The sequence below is a fragment of the Vicia villosa genome, linkage group LG3 (genome assembly GCF_029867415.1).
Source record: "Vicia villosa cultivar HV-30 ecotype Madison, WI linkage group LG3, Vvil1.0, whole genome shotgun sequence".
Lineage (NCBI taxonomy): Eukaryota > Viridiplantae > Streptophyta > Magnoliopsida > Fabales > Fabaceae > Vicia > Vicia villosa.
The window spans coordinates 180966908-180977898 of NC_081182.1; the positions used below are offsets into that span (position 1 = coordinate 180966908).

A 10991-nucleotide genomic window follows, 5' to 3' on the forward strand; every position below is an offset into this window, starting at 1 on the left:
ATTGATTAAGTATCTCGTTTATGAAAAGAATTTTAAAAGCCATGAGGCAAACAAGTTTGATTGAAATTGAGATTGTGTTTTAAAGGGACATTTAGCAAAGGATTGAGCATAGGTGTTCACCTAGCGCGTCTTTACCCAAGGTATTGAACAGGAGCGAGCCCCATTGTCGCTTGTTGTCCTTGTTAATTAATTTGTTTCAAAAGATCAAGGTATTCAAGAGGTGTGCACTTCTTGTCACAAGATCTTTCGGTTTGATTAATGTATTTTAATTCAAAAGATCAAGGTATTCAAGAGGTGTTCACCCCTTGTCACAGGATCTTTTGGTTTGATTAAGTGTTTTAGATTCAAAAGATCAAGGTATTCAAGAGGTGTGCACCCCTTGTCACTCAATCTCTTGGTTTGATTGATGTATTTTGATTCAAAGGATCAAGGTATTCAAGAGGTGTGCACTTCTTGTCACAGGATCACTTTGATTAATTAAAGAGTTTTGGTTCAAGAAAATCAAGGTATTCAAGAGGTGTGCACTTCTTGTCACTTGATTTCTCGATTTATTTAAGAAAGTTTTTTATTGTTTGATTCAAAGGATCGAAGGTATTCAAGAGGTGTGCACTTCTTGTCACTTGATCACTTTGATTTTATTAATGTGTTTTAGCTTCAAAAGATCAGGGTATTCAAGAGGTGTTCACCCCTTGTCACAAGATCTTTCGATTTAATTAAAGAAAGGTTTAAAAAAAGTGTTAATCCAAAAGAATCGAGGTATTCAAGAGGTGTACACTTCTTGTCACTCGATCTTTCGATATGATTTAAAGAAAGTTTTAAAAGAAGAAACTCGACGTTGGATCGAGAAATTATTTGATGACTTGGCGTTGGACCAAGATTTATTAATTTTTGGATTGAAAGATTAATCTAATGTTTTTGGTATTTTAATAATACATGAGAAATTAAAATTTTAATATAAAAACATATTTTTTACATTTTATAATATATATATATATATATTAGAAGATAAAAACAATTAATTAAACAAAATTTAAAATAGGAATAATGGGTTAAAAAAAGGTGAAAGGGAGGTGTAATATAAAGGGAATGTTGGGGCTTGAAAAGGAATAAAGATTAAGGCCCAGATACCAGATAAAACAAAAAAATGTAGATCATTGGGCTTGGACCGGGTCGATCTAGTTCCATAACCCTCACCACGTTTTTGGACAATAGGGTTAGAAAACCCTAGAGGCAAAAACGCCTCTCTTCGTTTCTAACATGCTTTTTCAGGAAAAGAAAAATCTCAGCCCTCTCTCGCTTCCTCGATTCAACTCTCTCTTCTCTCCCAAGCTCTCGGCTCTCCTCTCAATCTCGCTATTCTATCGATCTCTTAGTTTCCGTCGAGTTCAATCTCTCTGTCTCGCGGTTTGCTCGTCCCTCACGATTTCTCAATGTATTCAAGTTCAAACAGCAACATCGAAATAGAGCAAATCAGCAACAATACCCACATCCCCACAAAAACCCTAAAGCCCCAAATCAACTATAATCTGAGATTTACATGGTTACAAGAGGATAGATAAACAAGGAACGACGAGTAATATTTAAATGCAGAAAACTGAAGAAAAAGAGAATGAAGCTATAACCGGGAAAGGCTTTCACGAATTCTGCGAATCAGCTCCGAGTTCCTTCAGGTACGATATTCTTGTGCTCTTTCTCAACCTTCGTTTCTCCTCTTCTACTCTGCTTTTGAGTTTTGTTTAAATGTTGGTGCTGTGATGATTTTCTGTTTGTTATTCTGAGTGTGTTATATTGTTTCTGAGTCTTTGTGAGTGTGAATATGGTGAGGTTTCAGCGTACTAGAGCATGAGGGTTGAGTGACTCCGTTAGTGAGTGTTGACGTTGTTGTTCTGAATAGAGTTATCTGCAGGAAATAATTGAGTGGTGGTGATTTTGAGAGGTTGCGGTTTGATATTGTGAGGTGAGTGAAAGTAAGTGTATGAAGGGTTGAAGGTTTTGGTAATGTTAGGGATCTGATGGGTTTTTGCAGGGATTTTTTAGAGTGATTGTTGGTGGTAGTGAAGCAGAGGTTTGAGGCTTTTCTTCCCCTTTTTATGGTGTTACTGAGTTGTTTTTTATAGAAGAATTGAGATGGTTTTGGGGGGAAAGTTTGGTGAAATTTGAACAATTCTGGTAATCTGAATTGTTACTTTTTCTATGCAGGTTTTGTTTAACCAGTTTGGTGAAAGCTTTGGACAAATTGGAGGCTTGGAGCAGCTTTGTTTGTTGTGGTTTTGGACTGTTTTGTAGGCTGGGAGCAGAGAGTATGCAGAGGCGTGGGATAGGAACATGAAGAAGGACCATTATTTTTTATTTTTTTGTATTTTTCTGTTGTAAAAAGACTGTAAGATGAACTCATAAAAAAACATTCTGCTGAATTTCCTTTTTTTTCATTTTTTATGAGAAATAAATTAATTAAGAATTAAATGGTCTACATGAATACAAACGTAAATAAATAATAATAAAAAAAATGCAAATTCTATTTAGAAACATGTAAAATTAATTAGAAGATAAAAAAAAAGCAAATTATTGTTCATAATGTTAATTAAGTTATTAATAAATTTAATTATTAAAGGAAATGTTAATTCCGATAATAATAAAAATTAACTATTAATCTAATTAACACATGATGCTCAGAAAACAAATATACAAGGTGTAAAAAATCGATCACAAGCCACACACGACGAGATTAGCGAAGCGACTGGACCTATGGACCTTACAAAAGGTTAACTATTAACACGGACACAAGCAACAAAAATGATACAAACGGATTGTAACGGATTGTAAAAAATAGTAAAAAATGCTAGGTCAAAAATTGGGGTGCGACACATATACATACACCGCTCTCATTTATTTTGAGAAGCTCACTGCATCATGCATCGCATGCATCATAAGCATTGCATAAAGTCAAAACTGCCTTTTCAGGCCACGCTACGATCAAAATGCGTAGCTCCTCAAAAAAAAAAAGGAGCATCTGCTTCGCAAAAAAAAAAGAGAAAAAAGAGAAGAAGGAGTGATATTTACCCTGGGTGGCATCTGTAAGCCCATCTCCCACGGAAGTTCTCCTCGATAAATGCAAATTTTAGGGCATTTCAGTGTCCAATCATCTTCTACCTTTAGATCACGATAGGCAGACGTGCCTATCTGACTCTCCAGGTTTAAGAAGATTGAATAGGGGCAGCTGTCATACCCCAAAATTTGCCCTCCTCTGCTTATCTTCAATGGCTCAAGTCACTCTCTCCTATTCAAAATTAAGGTTTGCATTGCATCAAAGGATTTTGAACCTCTGAGGCCCCAAATGGATCTCTAAGTGTCTCACACGTATCAATGCACCTCCTTGTCAAAAGTCAAGCTTCTATTCCAAGGATTGGTCACTCAATGGCTCAGACGACTAATAATCGGTTGTGTTGACCTAAAAGTCAACTATAGTCAAAATACAGTCAAACTTCAAGATTTTTGGTCAATATCAAGTACGTGAGATTATATCCATCATTTGATCAAAAGTTGATCATGATCCATCAACAGAAACTCGGAAATGAACAAGTGCAAAGGTTCAAATTAGGGTTTTTTAAGGAGAAAGTCAACTCAACTTTGACTGGCCATAACTTTCACATGGAGCATCAAAAATTCCCCAACCAAAGCCTATTCTCAAGGAAATTTCATCCTCTACAACTTTGATGTTGGGCCCGAAGTCAAGAAATGCACCATTTGGGAGATATGGACAAGAACATTACAGGTCCTCCGAAAAGTCAACGTAAAAGACCCTTTGAGTCAAAGCTCATAACTGGAGCGTGGAAGCTTCAATCAAGATGAAACAAAAAAGGTCATTTAGAGGACACTTTGGCCTTTCTAAAATGATCAAGAACGCATTCATATGATTAAAATTGAGAGAGATGCGCATGGTTAAAGTTGGGCGATTTTCAAGATGTGCATGAAAACCCTAATTGTTCAAAACATGGTTTTCAGACTAATGGGCCTAGACTTTTGATTTCAAATATGACCAAGGCCCATAAAAGGACTCTTGAACCTTTTATTTTATTTTTATTACATTTATTTTTGTTTAATTGAATTTTTATTCATTTTAACATTTATAAATTATATAAAGATGGAATAAAATGGTTTTAAAATCATGGATTGATTTTCCAATTAAGTTTCAATCATCCAATCATCATAATATTGATCAAAATTTCGTGCAAGAGGATTGGAAATAGAAGAGAACAAAAATAGAAAGTTTAGGTGCAAAATTCAATCAAATATGTAATCATCAAAGTGTAATATTTTATGGGATTTTTCTTCATACTTGCAACCCTAAAAGACCCTCATATATATACTAAAACATAGCAGCCAAGAGGGGGGACGAAAATTGGGACAAGGATTAGGGTTCCAAGCTTCTCAAAATTTCTAAGAAAGGTGAGGGATTCTTTTTGGCCGTTCCAGCCTCCTCCATGTCCGAACAACCATTCTAATCCCTCCTACAGGTAACATAGAGTAATAATGACGTATTGATCGTGTCCCATGCTGCCCAATACGTGAGCCTCATGTTCATACTATCTCACTCATGTTTAACTTTCGTTTTTGATATATTGTTGCGTTTTAATTCGATCTAACCATTCCTTTGAGTTCCTGGATTGATTCTAAGAAGGTTTGAAGAGGTTGGACGTAACTATCACGCTTGGAACGAGTTCCACCATTATTAGGGCATGATGAAAGTTCTTCTTCGTATTCATATTTCCAAAGGTTTTTTAGGCAAAAATAAAGGTGTGTTCATGATCAGGGGACTTTGATTGGAGGATCTGGGTGCTATATAGGTTCAGACAGCATCGTTCATGGCCGCTTGGAGGTCACGAAATTTAAAGGGAAGAACCTGCGAAAATCCGCAGGTAATTCCGTAGGTATGTTCGCGGCAGAATCCGCAGGTACGCGGGAGGAAGACAATGAACAGTGCCAGGCCCTTGTTGACTGCGCATGTCTCTTGCTAAATCGATAGTCAACATTCTCTTTCTCCCTCGTGCAACATGATTGGCCAGTTCACACATGATGCTGGAGCCCACGCACACTTCCCACACGTGATTGGATCATATCCCCATACACTGGGCCCCACATTGACTGTTGGTTTGAATTTCTTATGTTTCGTTTTTGATATTTGTTGTTTTCAAGTGAACTAACTCATAAGCAAGGCACGCAGCAGGGACGGTTAGGAGGCTTGTTGGTAACATAAAGGTGCTGGGATCGAATCCCTGCTGTACTAATTTAATTTTTACAAGATCTTTCTACATGATCCAGCGTAGCGTACCTCACAACAGCCACCATATGTCCTCATTCATGCACCACAGGATCTTCTACAATCCTAATCTAACGTACGCAAGGCAAGCATATCGTACAGGATCAACACCCAGGTTTTATTTAATATAATTATTTATTTTGTTATTTAACTATTTAGATTTAAATAATAAATAATTGTATTTGATTTAATTTATTTATATAATTAGGATAATTAATATTAGGACTATTTCCCGACTATTCGACTACTCGTTTTAAATTAGTCTAATTAATTTTAATTATAATAAAAAACCCTTATAAATACATTAAGATATTAGGGTTTGCTCCATCCCATTTGCCCAGAGTATCAAAGATATTAGGATTTAATTTATTATTCGTTCCGACTAAATCTATTGGTCGCGATGGTTAATAATCGATTAATTTAATTAATCAAATCCTATAAAATAAAATTCAAATAAATTTATTTTGCTAAATGGTTTTAACCATCTTATTGGTTATGATGATTAGCATATTTCCCCTTATCAATTCGTTATTATTTGTAATCGAAACTATCGGTTATGAGGGGTAACGATAAATTAATAAATTAATAATTAAAATACATCAATTTGCTTAAAGTGATAATCGAATCAATCGATTAGAATTGCCAGCAATCCTTTACTAATCTGTTAACTATGGCGATCGAATCTATTGATCGTTGCGGTTAATAGTGCCATATCAAATCAGGGTTGTACGCCCAAACAACTAAAACACACTAAACCACGACACTACGGATCTTTATCCTAGGCAATTCAAAATGCCTTTCAAATCAAATTCAAACTACGATAGGCCATTCAAAAAGCCTTCAAACCATTCAAATCAAACTCTATGGCGTACAACCCTGTCCCCGAACTACGTTGACTCTGATTCTCCATAAGGAGATACGTAGGCACTTGGCAACAAGGCGAGTCCCCTTCCCTAAAATCTCAATTTTCCCCTTCCTTCAAACCCTAATCATGTCAATAACTAAAATTATTAACCCTATTCTGTTTGTCACTTTTCTTTATATTTTGCCACAAACCTTCATCTTTGAAATGTTAGCCTTTAGGAAAGGTTTGAGGGTGCCTAACACCTTCCCTCGACCTGAATATAGTATCTTACCCCGATCTCTATACTACGTAAGGTTTCCTATTCGCCTTGGTAGAATAGGTGGCGACTCTAAAGCTAAATTTTTAGGCAGGTTGCTACATCATGTTACGACAAAATGCATATGACACAACTGACACTATGCATGTGGTACCAATAAACCGTGGAATCAATCCACCTAACCGATCTACACCTCATCGAGATACGGCCCACCAACACAATTTCCGCACAATGGGAAATATGTCCACCAACGATCCACTCATCACCGGGATCCAACATCAATGCATATGAATGAATGAAACACATATAACATACTTAAAGCACACCGATTCACGATGAACAACTCATCTCAACACCACATCACCGAATAAGTATGTACATGTTTTCAACATCATTCAAATAGTCATGCATCCATCACAATCATAATAATAATCACAACCAATTCATCATCACATCAAACACATTGTCACTCCTATCTCATATGCACACAATGTTCAATTCTCATCAAATAATTAAATCGATTTTTTAAAGAAATAAAGTCGGCTAATGCCAATATTCATCATTCATCATATAAAACATTTAATTACTTGCACAACGCCCAAAACGGCACTAAGAAATGATTCACGGATCAAAAGATACGTTATTTTGAAGTTTGGAAAAATTCACACACAGCAAGGTTCGCTCAGCGGAGCAAGGCAGAAGCGAAATCCTTCAGACCCCCGCTCAGCGGACCTCAAGCGACGTCAAACAGAAGCGAACTACGTTGGGACCTCCGCTCAGTGGACCCCCCTCCGCTCAGCGGACCTGCGATTTCAGCAAACCCCAAGTCTGCGATAGACCTTGCGATTCCACATCCTTTTCACCCAAAAACGATTCCAGACATCACATACAGGCATATAATCATCATACATTCAATTATACACCATAAAACATCATCCAAAATCATTATTAACCAAATAGTGCACACAATTATCATCAATTCAATCCAATTATAACACCCTAACCTAACAATCCCAATATCTAATTGAACCAAACCATACATCAATCTACCTATCACCTAAGACCACATAAGAGATACTAAAAGGAAGAGTCCCCCCTTACCTCGATGAATTTCTTGAATGCTCTCCTTCCGGTTTCACGTTCTTGCCTCTTCCTCTTCTCTTGCTCTTTTCACGTGTTCTTCCTTTTCCCCAAATGGTTCCCTTTTTCTTTATTTTATGAAAAATAAAATAAAATAAGTTAACCACAACTTGGTAAAAGGCCTAACCAATTAGCACCCCTCTTTTACTATCACCACACCATAAGCCCAATAGCTCTTACTCCCTCATTTTCCAATTAAATCCAATTAAAATACTAAAATTCCAATTATTTAATTTAAATCCAAATTAAATTAATAAACTAAAATTATGGGTGTTACATCCCGCATGAAGTTCTGGGCGATGTGGCGAATACAATAGACGTGTTTTGATGGTGGGTCATGCCATCCGTTTGCTGGATTGTTATAAGCACTCTCAATGGAAGCGTGCCTATCAGAGATTAAACAGATGTCAGGCTGAGGAGCAACATGTTCTCTGAGGTTCCTTAGAAAGAAACTCCAAGCCGCGGCAGTTTCACCTTCAACGTAATTGCGAACGCCACTGGGAATATGTTGTTGTTCCCGTCCTGTGCAACCGTCATAAGCATGGTTCCCTTGTATTTGCCGTATAACCATGTTCCATCAATTTGAGGTATGGGTTTACAATGTGCAAACCCTCGTACGCAAGGTTTGAACGCCCAAAAAAGGCGATGGAATATTCCGTTTCCTGGGACAGGGTTTCCATCCGGGGCATGCGCGGGCAGTGTCTCTAGAATAGTAACAGTGTCAGGTGCGTAACTTTGTAGCGCAGTAAGGTAGCGGGGAAGAATTTTGTATGACTCCTCCCAGTTGCCGTATACTTTTTCAATTGCCTTTGTTTTTGCAACCCACGCCTTTCTGTAAGATGGAGTGTAGTTGTAGGCTGTAATGATATGCGAGATAATATTTTTGACCTTCAAAGACGGATCAGAGCTTATGAGAGGCAAGATCTCCTGACAGATAAGATCGCAACTAAGTTTCGTATGATCCTGCGAAGTGTTAGGGTTGACACATGTGTGTTATGGCGTAATCGACCCTATGACCCATGCATTACTTCTCTTCCTTTAAGAAGCCACCAGTCTGAAGCCATATTCTGGATTTTTACAAGGGATTACATACCGTTCCAGGTTTGAACGATCTACCTCAAAATCAACGTTGTGCGCCATGTGCCATTTTTTTATTGTTCTAAGACATGCCTCCTTAAAAGGAAACTTGTCTCCTTCCTTTAACTAATCGTCATTTTGGATGTACGGTGTGAAGAAGATGTCGGATGATGGTTCGTCACCTTGCAGGTTCAAGTTACTCATATGTGTTGGAGGTGCGTACACATGAGCTGAAGGCACCGGTATGTGTTTCTTTGAAGCTAACAAGAGTGATTCATTCCTCATGTCTTTCTTCTTCTTGTTCTCTTTAAGTTTCTACATCTCATGATCAACCAAAGCATTGTGAATCTTTTCATTCTCCTCTAGCATCCTACTTAAGGACATCGTCTTCTCATTATACTTATATTACATTTTGTCGAGGTTTTCGTTTGTAATATCAATCTCATTAGTCAGGTTTTCCAAAGTGCAATTTATGTTTTCACATGCTTCTTAAGCAATATCTAAAATTGTTCTCATGCTCCTTTTCTGCGAAGATACTCCCCAATTAGCCTTCCATAGTAAAAATAATCTTCATGTGCAACACATCCATGAATATCTGAACTGGCCTGAAATATTCAGTCGAATTCCAATCCTTTTTTCCATGATTATTAGTTTCAAAGGATTTTTCAAAATCAAACGCATTCATGAAATCATTTCAGTCATTGTTGAATTCTATTACAGCTTAAGCATCACCATCCATAATGAATACATGTACATCCAATGGCATGTAATTTACAAATTCCTTTATCCTATATCTATAATCATGCAACACCGAACTAAACACTATCAAGGAAAGAGTAAAGTGACCCAACTACTCCCAACGCATTCAAAGACCCAACCTACTATTGATTATTATTTTCTATGTTGACTTAATTCGGCATCATAGGACTTTCCTTCAAGTCAAGTTAAGATATCACATTAAAGTTCTGCCAAAATTTCATTAAATCTAACAACTCTTTAGTTTATGAAATTACACAAGTATCCATAACATTCTCTGTGCAGTTTTTTAGGGTTACCCTCGTGTACATAACATGAAGGAACATGGAAGACTCTGTGGTACAGATTTGAAATCTTCGGCTTAAACTCCTAACCTTAGGGTTAGGGGCCTTTGTTTTGGATCTAGTATTAACGGTTTTCGCGTTTCCTCTAGTTTGTGTTTCCTCCTTTGTTGTGTTTTGCAGCGTGTTTTTTTCTTTGAGTGGTTGCGCAGCTTGTTTTTGCTTTGAGTGATTTGCAGTGTTTTCTTCCTTTTCTTACGGTGTTGTCCTTATGGAGAACCGTTGGCATAAGGTTAAGGGAGGTGGTAGGAGAGTAGAGAAATGGGACTTTGCAAGAGATGACAGGAGAACATCTCCTTTAGACTCTAGGTCATCTTCCTTTTTTATTACTGAGTTCGATGATAAGTGGAAAGCCCAAGACTTGTTCTTTGAGTTAAAGGAGTTGGGAGAGATTGAGGAGGTGGTTATTCCTCCGAGAAGGGATAAACATGGTAGAAGGTTTGGTTTTGTTCGATTCTTTAACGTTAAGGACGAGGAGCTGTTGGCAACTAAGTTGGACAATATTATTCTTGAAGGAAGGAAAATCTTTGCAAACTTGCCAAGATTCAGGAGAGTTAACGGTGCTCAGGGAAAGGTTTTTAAAAAGGATGCTTCGAAGACGAATGATGATGTTGTGGGAGCTAAGTATGTGGCTCGGAATAGATCATTCATGGAAGCAAGAAGGGGTCATTCATCTTATGCAGAGATTCTGCAAAATAATCATGGTGATGTTGGTTTGAAAAGTGTTAAGAAACTTTCTAAACAGCTGGTTTTTTCTACGAGTCAAGAAGATAAATCCAGGTATCTGAAGGCCTTCACAGGTAGGTTGAGGGATCCCGGGAATACGGTAGATCTTAAAAAATTGTTTCTGGAAGAAGGGATCTTTTCGATCAGGGTAACCAGTTTGGGGCCTAATTTGTGTCTGTTGGAGGACCTGATAGGTGGTGAGGTAGAAGTGTTCATAGAGGAGAGAAGAATGTGTTGGGAGCTATGGTTCTCTTCTATAAAACCTTGGGAACCTTCAGATATAGATTCATAAAGATTAGTCTGGTTGAGGATTTGGGGAGTACCATGCCATGCAAGGGGCGACAATTGCTTTTCTTTATTAACAGAATCAATAGGTGTGTTTATCAAGAGTGATGAAAGAACGAATCTCAAATCTAGGATGGATGAAGCTAGGGTCTGCATCAAAACCAAAAGTAAGGAAAGAGTAGAGGATGTGATTAGTTTGACGATTGATGGTTTGTGTTTTGAAATTAG

The 10991-nt window shown here is 37.4% G+C and overlaps 1 protein-coding gene across 1 annotated transcript in view; it reads left to right on the plus strand.

The window, feature by feature from the left end:
- Positions 1-10770, plus strand: part of LOC131659474 (uncharacterized) — a 30404-nt gene extending 19634 nt beyond the window's left edge. The window contains exon 3 of the mRNA XM_058928662.1: positions 9932-10770. Coding sequence (XP_058784645.1) covers positions 9932-10770 — 839 coding nt within the window. The remainder of the gene's footprint in view (positions 1-9931) is intronic.
- Positions 10771-10991: the final 221 nt, after the last annotated feature.